This window comes from Cynara cardunculus (genome assembly GCF_001531365.2).
Source record: "Cynara cardunculus var. scolymus isolate 2C chromosome LG 8, CcrdV1, whole genome shotgun sequence".
NCBI lineage: Eukaryota > Viridiplantae > Streptophyta > Magnoliopsida > Asterales > Asteraceae > Cynara > Cynara cardunculus.
In genome coordinates, this window is record NC_037535.1 from 22431366 (window position 1) to 22451819 (window position 20454).

The 20454-nt window shown below is 36.7% G+C and overlaps 1 protein-coding gene across 1 annotated transcript; it reads left to right on the forward strand.

Annotated features, from left to right (window-relative positions):
* Nucleotides 1-733: 733 nt before the first annotated feature.
* LOC112516882 (9-cis-epoxycarotenoid dioxygenase NCED3, chloroplastic-like) lies at nucleotides 734-2851 on the forward strand. The gene has a single exon (XM_025124125.1). The coding sequence runs from the start codon at nucleotides 747-749 to the stop codon at nucleotides 2490-2492; it is 1746 nt and encodes a 581-aa protein (XP_024979893.1). The 5' UTR covers nucleotides 734-746; the 3' UTR covers nucleotides 2493-2851.
* Nucleotides 2852-20454: the final 17603 nt, after the last annotated feature.

The following is a 20454-nucleotide window of genomic DNA, read 5'->3' on the forward strand; positions in this document are numbered from 1 at the left end:
AAAATAACTACAAAACTATATGTTTCCTTTGTTTTTTCAATTAGAATATCATTTTTCTTAGTTTGATATGTATCAAAATATATTGTAATCTTAGTTTTAGAAGTACATCAGTCAAAATTACATGCTTGCCAAGAGTCGTGGTTATCTTATAAGGTTAATGATTGTGAGTTTCAGTTATTTTAGTATTTGACAAGACCTCCAGTTAAAGACAATATTAGGCTAGTTGATTTGGTGCAACAGAGTGACATGAGGCTGCGAAGAATGCTGATTTGACATAAGTATTTCCGCTTGTACTTAATTTGTAACTAAAAAACAGATATTTTTTTAGATTGACAGATATAATGAGTTTCACTAGGATCACCGTAGAACCAGGACAAATATTTTTATTATTCTGATATTATTTAATTAATTAAAAATATAAATTACACATTTTTTTAATTCATGTATTTTTGTTTTGAAAATTTATAATAAATTATTAGTTTCTTATATATTATTGTTGAATGGAATATTTTTTAAATGAAAAAAAAAATGTAATAAGGTTTGGTTTGTGGATACCTTTGTTCAAGTATCCAACACGTGGTCTCCGCTTACATGTTTAAAGTGGGCCCCTACGACCCTCCCCCACTATATATACCCCTCCCCCACTTCGTCTTCTCAAACACAATCTTCATCTCTTTCCCCCCCTCCTCCTCCTTTCAACCAACTTTCGAATTTGCAACTCGAAGCTGCAACGATAAAGCTTTCCAATGGCGTCTGCTTCCACTTCTTCTAGTACCATTTGGGTCAATCCCAGAACCAGAGTCTTTTCATCTCCTAAAATGCCTTCCTCCTTTTCAATTTCTTCTGCTAAGAAACTGAATAAAGTCCATTGTGCTCTTCAATCACCTTCTGTTCTTCAATTCCCCAAACAATCTCCCTTTCAATTGCCTTCTTCTTCCCCGGAATCATGGAACTTGTTGCAGAAACTTTCTGCTATCGCATTGGATGCAGTCGAGAACGGGTTAACCGCACGAGAAAAACAATACCCTTTACCTAAAACAGCTGATCCCAATGTTCAGATCGCCGGAAATTTCTCTCCTGTCCCGGAACAACCTGTTTGTCACTGTCTACCAGTCGCCGGAAAAATCCCAGATCATATTCAAGGTGTTTACTTAAGAAATGGAGCTAACCCTTTGTTCGAACCAACTTCCGGCCACCATTTGTTTGACGGCGATGGTATGATTTACGCTGTGAAATTTGATAAGGGCTCGGCTAGCTACGCTTGCCGGTTCACAGAGACTCAGAGGCTTGTTCAGGAACGGGCTCTGGGTAAGCCGGTTTTTCCGAAATCTATCGGAGAACTCCATGGCCATTCCGGGATAGCCAAGCTTTTGTTATTCTATGCTCGTGGGTTATGTGGCTTGGTCGATAACAGCCAAGGCATTGGGGTGGCGAACGCCGGTTTGGTTTACTTTAACAACCGGCTTTTAGCTATGTCGGAGGATGATTTGCCTTATGAAGTTCGTGTCACTCCCACCGGCGACTTGAAAACAGTCGGACGGTATAACTTCGACGAGCAATTGAAGTCCACCATGATCGCACACCCAAAACTTGATCCAGTTTCCGGCGAGCTTTTCGCACTCAGCTACGACGTCATCCAGAAGCCTTACCTCAAGTACTTTAGATTTTCACCCGACGGCACGAAATCGAAAGATGTGGAGATTGATCTGGGAAAGCCTACTATGGTTCATGATTTCGCTATCACCGAGAATTTCGTGGTGGTGCCTGACCACCAGGTGGTTTTCAAGATGTCGGAGATGATCACCGGTGGTTCTCCGGTGGTGTATGACAAAGAGAAAGTGTCACGATTTGGTGTTCTTGATAAATATGCAGCTGATGGGTCGGGTATGAAATGGGTCGAAGTTCCCGATTGTTTCTGTTTTCACCTCTGGAACGCTTGGGAAGAACCCGAAACCGATGAGGTGGTGGTGATCGGATCCTGCATGACTCCGGCGGACTCCATCTTCAACGAATCCAACGAAGAATTAAAGAGCGTATTGTCTGAAATCAGACTTAATCTGAAGACTGGAAAATCCACTCGTCGAGCGATAATTTCCGCCGAAAATGACGTCAATCTAGAAGCTGGGATGGTGAACAAAAACCTTCTTGGCCGGAAATCGAAGTATGCTTATCTTGCTATAGCAGAGCCATGGCCCAAGGTTTCAGGTTTCGCCAAAGTGGATCTCTCCACCGGCGAAACCAAGAAATTCATCTACGGCGACGAAAAATACGGCGGCGAGCCTCTGTTCCTTCCGAGGGATTCAAATTCTGAAATCGAAGACGACGGCCACATTTTGATCTTCGTTCACGACGAGAAGACATGGAAATCGGAGCTTCAAATCGTTAACGCAATCACATTACAATTGGAGGCGACGGTGAAGCTGCCATCGAGGGTTCCATATGGTTTCCATGGAACATTCATAAGCTCCAAAGAACTGGCAACACAAGCTTGAAGAAAGAGACCACCGGAAAGTTACTTTTTCCGGTGCCGGCGGGAAGATCAGGGTTTTGTGTACAGCTACTTCGATTGCAGAAGAGATTTTACCAGAGGGATTGGTGGAGATACGTCCCCGGAAAATCTAGTCTTGAAAGTTAACCCTCCAACGTCTTTGGGGTAGGTTTTGCAGAAAATTAAAGATTGTGGGTTATTTTTGGAATTAATTACTACTTGAGGGGCCAGCTTGTAGCTTTTTGTGTATGTATGAACTGAAGCTCAGCTTGGTTCCCTGTTTCCATCTGGGTACGATTTCAGCTTGTAAAGATTATATTTTATTGTTAATAAACAGCACTATACTATGTTATATTTACTCTTTACACCCTCTTTTTCATTAATGTTGCTATATTTGTTTTAATTCATAAAATTATTTGAATATTAGTGATTTTTGCTCTTAAAATTTGTTGTGGTGTGTTCTTAAGAATTTTCTTTACAAATAAAAAGAAAGAGATGGAATAAAAAAAACATGTGTTAAAGGCTGTTTGACAATTACTGAATGGTTTGGTGCATAATAATTAAATGGTCAGAATGATTAAGAGGTTTTCATGATATAGTGCAAAATGAAAGATAATTGTTTGGTAATTGTATACAATGTAATTAGGGCTCTTAATGGTAAAGGGAGATCCATGATACAAAATCATTCAGGGGGTTTTAAAAGACAGACTTTTTTTGCCAATCAAGATTCACCTCTTAATAATTCAGATGTTGCCTCTTAATGAAACTATTAAGAGGTAAACAAACAACCCCTTATTGAGATATCGGATACAAACCATTGGAGACTTTCAGTTATCAAAGGGGCATAATGACTTTGCCTAAATATAAGATAAGTCCTGAATTCGATCTCACACTCCCTTTCGGGTGCTAGCCTCAGCCGCTGAGTATGCCAAAAATGCTCCATCACATTGGTATCCTTGAAGATGGGTTTCATATGAACCAATTGAGGTTGTCGGTAATCAACTTTTGCTTAAATTACAAACTATTGAAAAAGCATAAGAATATATAATTTTAAAAACGACATTTTTTTTCATTTATTTCTTGTTCAATAACATAAAAAATTATTTTCTTCCATTCTGTTTCATTTGCAAGGAGAAAACTTCTTTTTTTTTCTTTCCGAATTTGAGAACACGACGTTAATTTTTCAAGAATACACCTTATAAAACGTTAAGTACGTCAAAGACCTTCCAGCCTAGTGGTAAAGGCTTGGGCATGACATAGTCATGAACCCGAGTTCGAGCCCTGAGAGGGGAATGTTGGCGACATTTAAGTGGGGACATGTTTAGCCTCCAAATTTGCCGGGGATTAGTCGGACTTTGGCCCGGACACCCTTACAAAAAAAAAAAAAAAAAAAAAACGTTAAGTACAAATTATTAATGCATACAGACTCTTCCGATTTCTAAAACATTCAAATTTTGTATTTTTCTAAAATTTAAAAACAAAGTTTTTGGAAACTTCTACCATCCTTCTAAATTATGAGGTCAATCAACCAAATAAACAATAGAATTCTTTAGATTTTGGAAAATCTCATCTCATAATTTATCGAATTCCGAAGAACAACAAATCATAAAGAATAAATTTAAAACCGTTTAATTTACATTTTGCATTACACAAGTACACTTCTAGTTCTTTATAATATTTTCTAATAAATGATAAGATAATAATAATAATAAAAATTATTCATACCGATACTACATGTCACTTGATTAAAAGATTAACTGAATACTCAATTACCCACTGATTCGGTTATAGAAATAAACCATACAAAACTCGTTCACGTTTCAAGTAATATATAAAACAGTGGCAAATGAGTCTTCAGTATACACAAAAGAATATTTTTAGATCACAAAGTGCTACGAACAAAAAGTTGAACTGTGTGTGAATAAGAATTGTATACAAAATAACAAGACGTCGTTCAAATACTATTTTTAAACAGTCGAGATTTAATTTTTCAGAATGAGACTGCTAAAAAAATGCCACATCAATATATTTTTCTTTCATTCTTCAACCGTGAGTATTATACGTATAATATTATTATATTTAATGAAATATATATATATATATATATAGTATATAATTTATTATTATATATAGTATATAATTTATTATTATATATTGTTGTTGATAATTGCGGAAATTCGTTACACCAAAAAAGATTGGGGAAATATTTAATTATTTATAAAATAATTAGCAAATCCTGTTTTCTTGGAAAGTAGGTAGCAGCATATCAGTAGTAATCCTTTCAAAATTCGATTCTATGACCTACATACCCCAATAATATTCCTTAAGTAATACATACATACATACATACATGGTGTATTGTATGTATTCATGAGTTCTTGAGAAAATGTAGGCCTACGATCACGGGCGGATCTTGGAAATTCTCTGAGTAGGTGCATCTTTAAGGTGGGTGTACGAAGTCGTGGTTTGATTTGGGAGAACTTGACGGGGTTTGAACAGATAAGAGCCAGCTGTGTCGATTTGGGGAATAAGATACATTGTTTCAAATGGAAAATACTTTTGATCTTGAACTAAATATTTGTTGTCTTGAAAATGAGATAAAAGTGACGGGTTTTTAAAGTGAATTGGCGTTGAGAATGAAAATAAATCATTAAAAGAATAATAAAAAGAAAACGAGAGAAAAGTTGATAAAAAGTTGTGTTGGCATAATGGTAATAATGTCTGAGTTAATGCTCTGAGCCAGCCATGCGGTCCTGCAGCCTAAAATTGAAAGATAAAGACTTAAATTATTGCTTAAAATAAGATTCAAACCAATGACCTTTTGCTTATAAAATGTTAATCCAACCACAAGGGTGGTGTCTTATTGGTTTGAGCTTGACTTCAAAAGTCAAAAGTACCAGGAGGTCTCAGGTTCAAATCCAAAGGGGAATAAAAATCCCCTTGTGGCCACGGATGTTCAAATGCGGTGACTCCGGGCTATCTGCAAAGCAGGTGGTCGTCCTGAGATTAGTCAGCTCACATAGCGGATTGGATATTCAGGTTAATAAAAAACAAATGTTAATCCAACCATCTCATCCATGTTTAACTTCTGGTATAAATTTGATTTCAAAGTATTTATGGGCACCCCTAAAAAACAAGCGGTTGCACCTTTTAGGCACCAAAATTTTCTCTCTTGCAATAAACGAGTGAGCGGGTGCATAGGAGCGCAGTCCCCTCTTGATAAATCCGCCCCTACCTACAACCTTGCTCGGTAGACTATAGTGAGTTGGTCATAATTAGGCATGGCAACAGGGCGGGGATGGGCGGGTTTTGTAATCCCCGGCGGGTACGGGGATTATCATCTCGTCTCCGGTCAAATCTCTAGCAATCCCCGATAAAACCCCATAAATAGTTTCCTTTAGTTTGATTCTACCGGGGATCCACGGCCCCGGTTTGAGTAACATCCCCCGTCCCTGGTTTGAGTCTACCGGGGATCCCGGCCCCGGGATCCGTTTTAGCAGGGAATCCCCGTCCCTGTTCGGGTAGGGTGAACCGGGTTCCCCACCGGGTCGGGACAAATCACCATCGCTAGTCATAATCACCGGTGGTTGTAAGATGTACAAATTACGTTCTTTTAAAGGTATGTTTACATTTCCTATTTAAAGTGTTTCTTTTTCATTCCCCATGTAACGATATTTGTCTATGAATGGAAGATATTGTAGATTTACTGGGAAAAAAAATATCTCACAACCATACTTTTTGTTTTATCTGTTTGACGATGCACAGATTTGACGTAAGGTTTTAGGTCATGGACTACTGTTCAGGTATAGTATCACATTAAGGCTCTCACTCTTTAATTTATTACGTATACTGATAAAATCTTTCAGTTATTAGTTATAGTTTCTTTAATTTACAAAGGATATAAAACTTGGATATAATAGACATTAGTGAAAGGTTCAAATAAAAAAGATTAAATATCGTGAGAAGATAAGGAAATAAATGTTAACGAAATATTCATATGTAAATACTTGAAAATTTCACTTGAAGATGCATATGTGAACCCATATATATAATTTGTAATACAGGGTTCACATATGCATCTGAAAATAGATTTTTTTTCTTATAACTTTTCAATAATTCACATATGAATATTTTCTTCTTACAATATAAATATTTAGCTTTTTATTTATTTAAAGTTATTCCCTGTATATATATTTAAAATTAGATGAATGTGATGTAATTAATAATTTAATATATAGTGAGTGTTTATTTATTTTTAATTAATAAACATACAAGCATATCTTAATGGGCTTGGGCTTGGGCCTGGGCTATTTGATATTTCTATAACGTTTTTAAATAACGAACAAAATAAAGGAATCATGTAAAACTAAATCAATTAGGCTTTTTCCTTTTCCGTGAAAAAAAAAGTTATGGTAAAAAGGGTAAAAAATGATCTTCATCTTTGGATCAATCCTAATTAAAGATCAACGCTAATGAAATGCACAGAGATGCACCAGATTAATACCCCTGCGAAGCGCAACTCATGGGGTGGAGGTGAGATTAAAAGTGATCACGGGGTTCAGATCCCTTCTTACACTTCTCAGTTCTCACCTTAACTTCTATTCTCACACGATCCTTTTTTCTATATTATTAACTATATATAAATAAATACATAAATAAGACTTATTAACATAAGTCAAATAGTTAACTTATAGCAAGCAATATTTATAGATATATTGAAAAAAAGTGATATGTTTGTTCTTTGAAACAACCTAAAAAAATGTATATGTGTGACATCCAAGAAGAACCCCCAAAAAATAGCCGAAGAGCCATGTAAAACGGATGACATTCAATGGGTTGTATATGAAACATATCACGTATTTGTCGTTTACGGATAAACGAAAAAAGCAAAACGGTTGCTCTTTAGGTGTCATCTTAGAATAACTTAATCATTAATTACCCATATAAGATCTTCGTATGTAAAGAAGAAAAAAGTTCAATCAATGACAAAATTGTGCAAGTGCACATATGTGGGGTTCAAGTTATGTACCTTCACATGTGAATCTATACTGTAAAATGTATGTAGTTTCATATGTGAAGTTGTATCGGGAATTCCTAATGAATGAATGGTAGATGCGAAATCAAAAATGAATGTTATACTTTAACAAAGATCATCCCCATGCTTTGGGGAAATTCTGGTTTTTGCCGTTGGAGTTCAGTAATTACACCAATGATCCTCCGTTACGGATTCCGTCCCTAGTTGTTAGGAGCAGATGTTAACTACCCCTCACACGCAAGTCATTTGAGGTTATTGGTCATTTACATGGATTTTTATAAAATAATATATAAAACATGTGTACAAGTGTGTAAAACATTTAAAAAGGAAAAATAAAATCTTCTACACCTTCGTCTTTCACCACCATCCCTGTCACTTGACTCCACCTCTCTCGCCACACCACCAAATCTATCCCAACAGAACACGTCCCATGAATCTTGTTGATGCCTTAAGATGCCCATCTGTTCGTTTGACCTCCTCCATGATCCACTTACCCCCTGATACATATTAAACAACATGATTCATGAGCCTCCTCATTAACTTTATGGCCTCTTGTTCTGGCACGTTCATCCTTCTTCTCTGGCACCGCACGGGCTCCTCTCCCTTGCATCCCAACTCAACCACACATCTTATCCATCAACGATGAATTCATGATCAAAAATCATTATGTGGAATGATGGTTTTGGGATCCAAAACGTTGTCTCTAACATGCATGTCCAACGAGTGTCATTTGTGTACGAGAGGTTTTTTACAGTGAATTTGTAGTATGGCTCAGAGGGGTAAGGGGTTGGCGATGAATGATGGGAGGAGGGGAGGGGTGGTGGAATATGTTTGCAAGGACGGTGGTGGAAGGAGGACGTGAGGCTCTCAACGGGCAACAATTGAGGGTGCGTGAAGGGAAGGGTGTGAGAGACAATGGAAGATAAAGAGGGTTTTCTTTTGTTTTTTAAATGCTTACACACTTGGTATAATAAATTTATTTTATAAGAAAATACCAAATTACCAAAATACCTTCGCATGACTTGCATGCAAGAAGCTTCATGCCAAAAAGTTAAAGATCGTATGGTACAGGAACAGAAGCCAGACAAAAGCTCCCACAAAATGCAAACCACAAAAAAGTAACTGGTATTGATTGTTGAACTTGAAATGCAAACCACAAAAAAGTAAATGACATGATTATTAAACTTGAGGGACGAAAATCGAAGTTCCCAAACTACTATGACCCCTTTTTGTAGTGACAAATTCTGTATACGTTACTAAGAAAAAGAATTTGTCCATTTTTCAAGACCTCAAAGGAGCGTGGAAACACGCAAGACTCTTGAATGGAAACGAAAAGAGATGGAACTCCAATTCCTTCAACAATTTCAAGATACTTGGCGCAAACAAGGCTTTATGATTACGAAATCGTTCACCGCATTATTGTTTAAAAGTCTGATTAAACTTTGTTATACATTTAGACGTGATCATTTTATGTGCACCGCATTTTGCTATGCATTATTTTACGGTTCAAGCCTTTTAAGAGATGTTATTTGGGCAAAAACGGCATAGTCAATTTGGTTTACACCAATATCACATAGCAAATGCCCCTAATCAGCAATAAATCAAAACTACAGACTAATTTATATCAAATACGTATTGTAGATTATAAATAGTAAAATGTCATGTCTTTCTAAAACAAATCTGAAATAAAAATTATAGTCAAATACGCTAGGAGGGAGAGAGGACGTGCGGTGATGTGTAGTAAACGGTCAATTGTACCACATATTTTCCCTTGTCACATAATTTAATAAAAAACACGTTTTCAACTATTTATCAATATAATAGTTCCGGTTTCTATAAAAAGTAGTTGAAGTCCGGCCCCACAGTCCATGCGTGAGGATGTTAATTGACACATACATATATAGCATATACGTATATTGCATGCATGTATACTGGTTCTCAAGATTCACAAAAATATTCATAGTTTTCATTTGAACTTTTCTCTGTACTATGCTTACGTAAATAGGCATAAAGTTTAGGATCTGAATGGAAATCAGACTGTCTGTCGAACATGCAAGCGTTCAGAGAAATTAGTCACATACGACACGTGCGTAGCAAGTAAGCCACCATTTCACAATTATACCTCAAACGTATAAAATCATAATGCTAGTGCCCTTTGCCCTTTGGACCTCTTCAAGGTACCCATTTGACATCACCAAAATTTGCTACGAAAAATGGTTTGACTAATGTGCCTCGAGGCTATGCACGTGTCGAAACAAAAGACGTCGAGCCCCCGCAGTTCATGATGACATGGAAAGAGAAAATACCCGAAATCAAGTTCCCTTTTTCATACGTGTAGTCTTCCTATTGGCCCAAAGTTGTCCACCTCAGCTACCTGCAATATTGCAAACATCACCCACATGACTGATATCTTCATATTTAAATCATATGATCAATAAAAGACAGAAATTTGCATTAAAGAATTCAAATGTGTAGAGACCTTGTGGCATGTCCTGGACCAGGTATAAGTATACGGTTAAATTCATACGATACGTGGTCTCACAACGATTGAGCAAATAAATTATAATACACTTTTCAAATCTACACCAAAAAGAAGAATCAAACCCTCTTGTCTGCAAATCTGATCGTATCTTGCTGCCAGCCTGCAAAACACGATCAAGATTAGTGAGTTAATTCGAGAACAAGTTGGTTATCGACATGGGTCAATGCTCAAGATCATACAACTTGCAATCAAGATCATGTTTTCTTCAGGCATGCAGCATAAGGAGCTGAAGGAATCTGCAAGAAGGAAGATTGCATGTTTTAAGATGCCGATTAACACATTTAAACAAATACTCAAAAAGTTGAGCTTTTTCATATGATGCCTGATTTGGCTCTGTCCATGGGTCGTTGGTCCAGAGGTGGCTAAAGCCTTCCCATTACGACTTGTCCTCCACCTAAAAGGGTAGAGCGGCTGTTTCCGTAAAGACCCCCAACTTGTACAAAAGTGTGAGCTGAGAAGGTAAGAACAAAGACAGTTTGCACAAGATGTCACATTTACCTTGAGACAGTAGGAAGCATACACACACACATACGTATATTGGGGAGGGATCAAATGCAAACCAAGCTATTTGTACGAACCTCATTCAACCAATCATAATTTTTCTTTTCTTTTTCACTTTTTTTAATTATGAGGGTTGATTAGTCATTTTAATTGTGGAGGGTGTTTGGACATTATCATCTTCATTATATTAGTTTTAGAAAAGAAACTTCATCAAAATGAGAAATACGTTAAACACTTTCATTTTTACGTAGGAACAAAAATATATGAAACAATTTCATCAAGAAAAGAATTATATGAAACAATTCATCATATTAAACAAATTCATGAAATTAAACAATGAAACCGACGGTTTGTACAAATGACTTGGTTTATATGTAGGCGGAGGTTCAAACGAGAAGACCTCCATTTTACAAAAACGCGAAGACACCCTTTATCACATGTGATAGTACACGTAAGGGGACCTGGTGGTGTGCCTCGGCCTTTGGGGTGACCGCCTCTCTGATTTAGTATCACATGTGATGGATTATAGTGTCACATCGACAACGCCTCATCGGATGCGATAATACACGAGGGGGGGGGGGCTAGTGGTATTCAGGTGACTTGGCCCGCAACCTAGGACCTAGGTCGTGCTGAAGGTCGTCAACGTCACTGATTTAGTATCACAAGTGTATAATATGTGATGGACTATAGTATCACATGTGGTTGACCATCGTAAAAGGGTGTTCTTGTATTTTCGTAAAATGAAAGGTGTTCGCGTAGGAGATCAAATTTTGGTAAGAACGGTAGTAACCAAATGTCAGCATGCAAATGTTCACATAAGTTGAAATAAATCAACATATCTTAAATGAAGTATTAACAAATGCTAACGTAAGCTAACATGTTAACTTATGTGAACCTCTGCAAGTGTTTCTTACTTTCTATGGATATTGATTTCTTACCAGAACGCAACCATATGTATATATTACATCCTATACATAGGTAGGTTCAAATTAGAAAGACAAAAAGGCTGAGAACGTAAGAATAGATAATTTATATGTGAATCATTGGTAAAAGAAAACGTGGGCTCACATATGCATCTTCTAATAGATTTTTTGTGTTTATTAATGATATATATATTTGAGGTATATAATATTTATATACGGTAAACTAAACTCACACACACTTCTCACAAAAGACCTTCAGGAAGGTGGGTTTACTGGGTACCGCCAGGCCAATGACTCGGCATATAATTCAGAGTCAAAGATGAGGTCAGGTCTTGTGGCTAGCAGACAGGCAAAACTAGAGGGGAAACATGTGTAGCCCACGTGATGTGTTGGAAGAAAATAGCGGAAAATCAGATAATTCCCAGAAATAGAAGTCTATATAAGTCAACAGTCAGTTCACTCCCAGGATTTGGCAGAATGCAGAATCATCGTAACAGGGAACACCATGCAACATGGTCACACATTTCTTGATTAAATAACCATCCCACCGTTATTACTCACATGATCTATTCAATAAAATGTCTGGCAAAAATATAGTTTGATAATGTCTATTTATATAGTGACTGCGAGTCCAACACCTCCAACTGTTAGTCGAATATAAAAAACCACCTAAATTTCTCTTTTGGAGGCCAGAATTTTATCCAAAACGAACCCAATACATCTCACTCAAGAGGTAGGGTCGACGGGTGGGATGCATGTAGACCTTTCTTCTACCCCGAGGAGCAGAGTGATTATTTCTATGAAAACCTCTGGCTTGCGGAAAAGTGTTTGCGAAGACCTAATTGCTTCAGAAAACTTGTCAAATATGTTCTAAGAATTTGAGAAGTAAAGAAATTGAGACATATTTGGTAAATTACGAAGAGTTTTGAAAAGAACCAAGATTAGCACACTGTAAGAAAAAAAAAAGGGTTACCAACGGGCTCGGCCCCACATCCCTCTATCTATTAATTGCCCCCAGATCAACAGGCTCGGCCCCACATCCTGTGTCAGGGGAGGTACTGGCACATCCTGCGTGCAGGGAAGTTTGTCTCGAACAACAAAATGTGATTAGCATTCAAGCAATATCCCTCCCAGTTCCTACAAGCAACACGCAGAACCTATTCCCGGACCTACAAGAATTATTGCGAGGGAATATTCCTACAAAAATATATAAACAGGCAGAAAAACAGCTTCAGTTGAACCGCCTGCAGAACATGCAAGCATTCAAAAATTAACAATGGTTTTATGCATACGTATATAAGCCAACTAGTTCTATGAATCTGCCATTCTTTTATTTGTAAACATCATCAATTTCTGCAGTATAACATGAAAAGATAACGTAGTACTGATTAAACTACGTATAAAATTGATAGCAGCGTTGCCCTTTTGACTCTCCAGGGGACATAGCATACCCATTCAATATGCTCAAAAAATTCTCATACTATAGTCTAGATATAAGAAACAAACAAAATGCGCCGAAATTTGTCATGAAACAAAAACATATATGAAAGACATTGTGGGCCCAAAATTCATGATGACATGGAAAGAGAAATTACCCGGAACTTGAGTTCTCTTTTTCACGTGTATCCTTCCTATTCATCGACTGATATCCACTTCAGCTATTTGACATGATGCAACCATCACTGTATGCATCACCCACATTACTGACCTTTCATATTTAAATCATATGATAAGATTAAAAAATGAACAAGAGTGTATTGCTGACGAATATAAGCCAAAAATTTGATAAATGTTAAGCTGCTGCTGTACCAGAATAAAAAATCAACCCTTGTCTGCAAATCTGAAAGTATCTACTGCCAGCCTGCAAAATCCAATCAAGATTAGTGTTAGTTAATATTGGGGCAGAGTGGCAATGATCAAAAGCCTACAACTTCCTTGCTATCTTGGCAGGCATCATGTTCCATATATGAATGCATGCATACAACATAAGAGGGATGAAGATAGTAGTTTTAAACAAGAAATAGAAGATACAAATCTGTGATGGAGATTTTATGTTTTGCAAAAAGATAAAAGACAAGTGGCACCAGTGGGCTTTATGAGTTCACCGTCATAGATAATGTTAATTAAGATGCTGATGCACACATTGAAACAATAATGCATCCAAATGATGTCGAAGAAAAGAATTTACTCAAGAAAAGACTTGGATTACGATCGCGCAATAAAGTCCATATCGTATTTGATGTGCACCAGTAATCCGGGTTAGAATTTACGATGATTTTGCGAGCAGAAAGAACATAGGAAGTACATTGAGAAGTACCCCTGAATTATGAAGCAATTTATACATGATATTTTCAACAATGACCCTAATACAAGTCAGAGGGAGTACTACAGGACTGAGATACTGCAATCGAAATAGAATAATTAATATGAAATTATCAAAATAACCATTATCGCACTTTTGTTGGCCTTCTCCCCATTGTTTTAACATGTTATCTAAATGGTTTGCATGTCTAGCAAAATTATATTCCATGTTTACCCTTATATATTAGGAAAATGGATAGTTAACATGCACTATCGTAGTAACAAAGCTCCCATTGTTCATTAGTTGTTTGATCTACCAAGAAAAAAAGGGACCAAGAAATTTAAAACAAAAAAGAGAAAAATCTCAATGGTATTATTTAAATAAATCTTATAAAATATTGCGTCAATTGCCTCCAAACTTGCTAAGTAACCGAAGTTATGAAAAACTACAATGACTTAACATTTTGGTTAGCATTTAACGTTACAGAATTTTCATTATTCTTGGATCGAGATCTTCATAGGCAACCTTATCTTGGGAATTCCACCATAGCAAAAAATGCCACGCCCTTTACTAAACAAGCGGACATTACATGACAGTAGTAGTTCAGAATCCTTCGTATGTACTATGCAGTCGTACGCCAGTCAAATAGGGTCGGCCCCATATTTTGTGCACAGGACTTTTCTTGAACACTACGACAAGATTAACATTTAAGGCATATGCTCCTGACGAACACCAAGCAGGGTGTCCTATCAAATTATCTGCAGTAACATCCAAGTACTCAGAGAATCAGCTAACAGACATGTAGATAAGAATACAAGTTGTTTTATGAAACAACCAGATTTTACCTTTTTTAGTTTAAAACAACATTAGAGGTCCCTTGATTTCAGTAGCATAAATGAAAAAGGTAACTGGTTCACAATCACAATAAGTATAAAATAATAGCAGTGCCCTTTCAACTTCTCTAGAGTACATAGTATACTCGTTTAACATGCTGATATATTTCACAGACAATAATTTAAATATAAGAAACAAACGAAATTTTGACTTGGGTTTTTCTTGCAATGGTTTGGTTGCATCTCCAAGAACTCCTATAACTATAAGAGGTCATGTCCTCGGAAATGCCTAAAGAATGTTCAATCTTAGTTGCTCATCTCAAGTCGTCCTTGGCCTACCTCTCCTCCTCGCCACCTTGAACATCACACTTTCTACCCTCCGTATTGAGCCGCCATCTGTCTCCTACAAACGTGGCCAAACCATCGCAATCTTCCCTCCTTCAACTTATATAGGCACAACTCTCAACACCGCACGGAAGACCCCATTTGGTATTATGTCAAACATGGTTCTATCAAAGGTCCATCTAGACATTCTCATTTCTGAAACCTCCATCTTCCTCACTTGTGCCTTCCTTATCACCAAACACCCCGAGTCTGATGGCTACCCTGATTTGAGTTCCCTTTTCATAATTGTGCTTTGCCTACTTACATGACCTTTCCATATTTTTAAATCGTATAACAGAACTATAAGGGAGACAAGAGTGTGTTTCTGAGAAATATGAGCCACAAACTGAAAAATACTCAAGGTAAGATGACCTTGTACCTATGAATTTTATAGGACCACGTGTGTACATATGTTTTCATTTACGAAATACGTAGTCCAACAACATAGGGGGGAAATAATACAATTTACAAATCCTCAGCCACTTCTCCACCAGAAACAAGAATCCATTCCTACTTTGTGATTTTGGCACAACTCCTTATCTGTAAAATTAGATCAACATTAGTGTTGGTCCATATTGAAAAGTCCTAGACCAAACTAGTTATTAGCACGGGACATAATAGTAATCTGCAAAGAATTTAATAAATTTGATATTTTCATATGATAACTCAGGTAATATGCAAAGAATCACAAACTTCATGTGAGCCTGCTCGAGAGAGAAAATGCCTACAGAATAACTTCAAAACAATGGGGGCCTCAAGCACACTTAGGTCTCCAGATTTCATTGGCAAGTCCTTGGGAGTACCGTATATGACCCTACATAATGGGCCCCGTCTTCTCCCATCAAATGAACCCAACAATCTTGGTCCATCTTTTCCTCTAGGCCTTCACTGAGGGTTTACAACAGCAAAAACTCATGCCTAGCAACACATTAGAATTTAGAGGCCGGCAATAGCAGGGCCTAAAACCACAAGGGTTGTGGCATAGTGGTTGAGGTCCTGGGGGATGTGGTGGAATATCCCATCTGCCCAGGGTTCATTTTCAGGCGTATACAACAATTGTGGCCATTGAGTTTATCAGGGTTGATTTCTTGCAGTCACAATTTGCCGGATTAGTCTAGGCGTAGCTTGGGACACCCTTCCAAAAAAATAGCAGAGCCTAAGATAGATGATCTGAACTACTTTGCGTGAAAAGTGGTAGAACAGAAAGTATTGAGGCATCATAAAGCTTTTTATCTATGCCATTTCAGGTATTTACCCTAGCATAAGACGGAGGAAGGAAGCATTTAAACTAAACAAATAGCTTTAATGGAAATGGAAACGGACATGGTAATTCTTCAAGTCCAAAAAAGATCCTTGTTGTAAAATAGAATGAGCTTATTTAAATCTCAAATGAAGACCTTTTCATAAGGTAATGATATAAGCCAAGTACATCTTGATCCTACACTTCCACAAGCCATGAAAAGCAGATGATGGGCCTATGTACTATGAATCAAAGTCCAAGGATATATATACATATATATATATATATATATGGAGTTTCTTTATGCTTCATGTCTATACAATGAGGTCATTTTGATCTATATTATGCAATACTAGCAAGGAGCAGGTATCATCAAAGAACTAGTCATTATGAAGAGACATAGAGGGTTTACAATATGTATATATGGGTAAAATCTTGATAGGTTGGAAAATATAACTAGGTAATGTGAAATCACTGTCCATTCTAGCGCAGCTTAAGCAGTTATAGGCATAAGCATATTCCACCATCTTGATTAATTAGCTAGAGCCACTTAACTAGCCGCCTTGGAGTTTAAGTGTCCAACGCCACTTCAATTTAGCAACTAATTATTGAATTGGTATGTCAACTAATGAGGGATTAACCGACATTTCTCAACTTGTGTGTACATCAATAGACTTTTCACTTTTGTCAACTTTAAGGGAAACAAATCCTTTTTGAGTAATTGTATTAATGGAACAAGAAAACAATCACTTAAAAAGTAACTGTATCAAAATAATATTAGTTTCAAGTTTTTTAATCTTACATCTTTCTATAATGTAGAAATTATTTTACGCTATAGGGGAAATACCTATAGAGACCAAAGTTTCAACTAGGAACCTCGGTTATAAAAAAACATCAAAGGGGCCATGACATATGATCTTGTTCGTATACACCAAATCTGGCCAAAAATGATAAAAAGTACCCCTACTTTATATTTGTTTGTTGGTCAAAACATAAAAAACTACAAGTTCGAGTACTTTAGTTGAAAAACTCATATTTTGTAGTTATCAAAAACTTAAACTAAAACTTTGAATAAGAAAAATCCCCGGGGGAGAGGGGAGCAGACGATGGAGACGATCTAGAGGGATGATGCAGGGTCGACGAGGCAAGAGGGGATTTGGTTGTTAGCGGTAAGTGGCTAGGTATGCTGGGAGAGGGTGGGGGGGATGGGGATGAAATGAACTTGTAAGGTACAAGTATTTAGTGAAGAAATTAAAAATTAAATTTAACTAAGTTTGCAAGTTTCGCAAACAATCCTTGAACTTTGAGTTGGTTTTCATTTAGTGATTTTTAAATAAAAAGTACAATGGTAATTTGACCATTTTATGGCATCAGTTTGGCCATATTTGGTGTAAATGTAAATGACAGGGATGACAATTGTGAAGGTCGAGAGGACTAGGAGGAGGGGTAGGCCAAGGAGGACATGAGATGAGCAATTGAGGTCAGACATGGCAGTTTTACGCATTTCCGAGGACATGACCTCTGATAGGAATCATTGAAGATGCAAGATTAAGGTAGCAGACTAGGGGTGGGTATCTGTAGCTAGCATAGAAGGGAGCTAGAGAGGCAAAGGGTAGAGGTTAAGGTTAGTGAGTCGGCAATTAGGCTAGCGGAGTCCTATGTTAAACTAGGGTGTGAAGTTTTTCTTGAGTCTTGGCTTGACTATGTTTTCTTGTACATACTTCTGCTCTTCTACTTATATATTGTTGTTGACTTCTAAATTCGATTCTCGTGTTTTCTTGTGTTCTCTTATTTATTGTTTTAGGTCTCTTTGAACCTACACCTTTTGCTTTTCCATATATTTCCTTGGGGAACTTTTTTTTCCCGTACACTTCCCACAAGGTGGAGGTCATCATGGAGGCAACCATTCTACTCTGATAGTAGAGGTCAGGTCTGCGTATATCCCCCACCACACCTCCGAACAGGATATACTGAGCTCATTTGGTTTGGGTTAATGGCCTCCTTTCATGTTTTTGTAATCGAGGTGCCTAATTGAAACTGCGAGTAGTTTGGTGGCCTATGTAGCCATTTTCCCTACTTTATATATATCAAAACATACCACTTATGCCTCTAATTAGTCATTCTTGTAATCCCTACTTGAAGAATTAAGGGCTAGAAGGTCAATCACCTCCCTAGCTCTGGCTAACGTTTTCTAAAATAAAGAACCAAAATATTAATTAGTCTCGATGATTAAAATCCACAGCACTCACTAACCCTGGAAAGTTAGTAGTCAAATGGGTTACCAACCAAGCTTGTTATGTGGTGTCAAAATTATGTAAAAAGATATGTTATATTAAATAAAGACGTTTAGTTAACAAATACACAAACATAATAAATTGTAAATTTTCTATGAGATAGAAAAACTAAGACAAAAGAGTTTAAAATTTGAACATGACAAGAAGAAAGAAATTATATATAGCAATATACAAAGGATAAACTTACCATCTAATCACAAACAAAATCTTTAAAAAGAAAGAAAAATATTTCTAAAATAAGGGTAGAAGAATATGATTCCAACATTCGAGCCATTTATTCTCTTTCTCATGACTAGGCTAGGCGGTTAACCGAGTTTTCTAAGTTTAGGCATTTGGGATTGACCTAACAGGTTCTCCTACACGTAGAGATCAACTAATTAAAATAACTATTCTACTTTTATGGTTCTATCACCAATTCCTTTGCAACAAACATCAAGTTCAGATGGAGAGAAGTGGGAGCCATGTGTACCCCATGTGAAGTATTCAAAGGCAATAGCAGGAAATCAGATCCTCTCTAAAAATAGGAGGTAGAATCTACAGAAGTAAAAGTCAGTTCAATCCCAGGATTTGGAAGTGCACACAATCATCAAAATTGGAAACAAAACATCATCATATATTTCTTTAAGCATTATTTCTAGGACGATTTATTTAATGGTAGGTGTTGGAGGAAACATATTTTAATAGTATGCCTATTTATATACTCACCAGGTGTCCAAGGATGCCAAACAACATCTGTCCCCATAGTTCACGCTCCTTTAATGACATAAAAACTGCAATAAACAGTTTAATAGATAGTTTTCTTATAATCAAACATAGCAAGTTTTATAAAATAGATGGAATACTTACTGTGAAACTCCCAAATATACATCTTTACACTATTAAAAAAGTAGTTTCTTTAAGGTTCCATCATACGCATTACAAAATAGATTTAACAGTTAACACAAATTCCAATTACCGTATAACTTCATTCGTCTTCACCCTTAGAGCAGCTCCAACAATTTAATATTATTAAAATATTCAATACACTTAATACCCAACAAACTTTCAAATAGATATATATAAAATGGTAATTTTCAACAAACTTTCTATAAAATGTTAAAGTAGAAAAAGAAAAAGAAATTTGATTCATAGCTGGTTTAATTCCATGGACGGATACCTCGAGTGATGAAAACAAATAGAGCAAAGAGATTAGAAATAGTCTTGCAAAAGAGAAAAGGGAAGGGAGATTCTTTTGGCAGATTTGGCGCGCTGACTTGGGATCATGTGAGACCAGTAGGTTTTCGTGAAACCTGTGAAACCACAAAAATAACACTGAACATAAACCTTCACAATGCTTTTGCTGTGAAGGTTCATTGTTTTTTGTACCTTCACAATGTTTTGCTATGAAGGTTCACTGTTATTTTGTGGTCTCACGAAAACAGGTTGGTCTCACGTGAAGCCAACCCTTGGCACGCTTTTCTGTGGGAAGAATAAAAAATAATTAATGTATTCTCTCTCCTCTAACATTTAATTTTAGAGGTTCTCCAAATTTGGAGATTTTTTTCTTCTATCCTCTTCTCTCCATTTTGGAGAAAGTTTACGAGAATCTGTTGGAGATGCTCTTATTCTTCTAGATTAGACCAGTAGATAGTTGAATTGCAAATCTCACCATACAAAGCTATCAATGTTCATTAGTTATTTTATTAAAACGGAACAATGCAAACGAAACTACTCAAACTGAGATATTAATTTGATTGCCTTGAGGGTCAAGAGACAGGATAAAACCAAGTAGCAATGTTATGAAGTTAAAAAATCTACAACAACAATAAATGTTGGCGAAAATAACATCATAGAATTTGCCTTGTAGGTGAAGAGACCATCATGCGCAATCTAACCTCAAGAATTCCACCATACCAAACCTCGCAACATATCT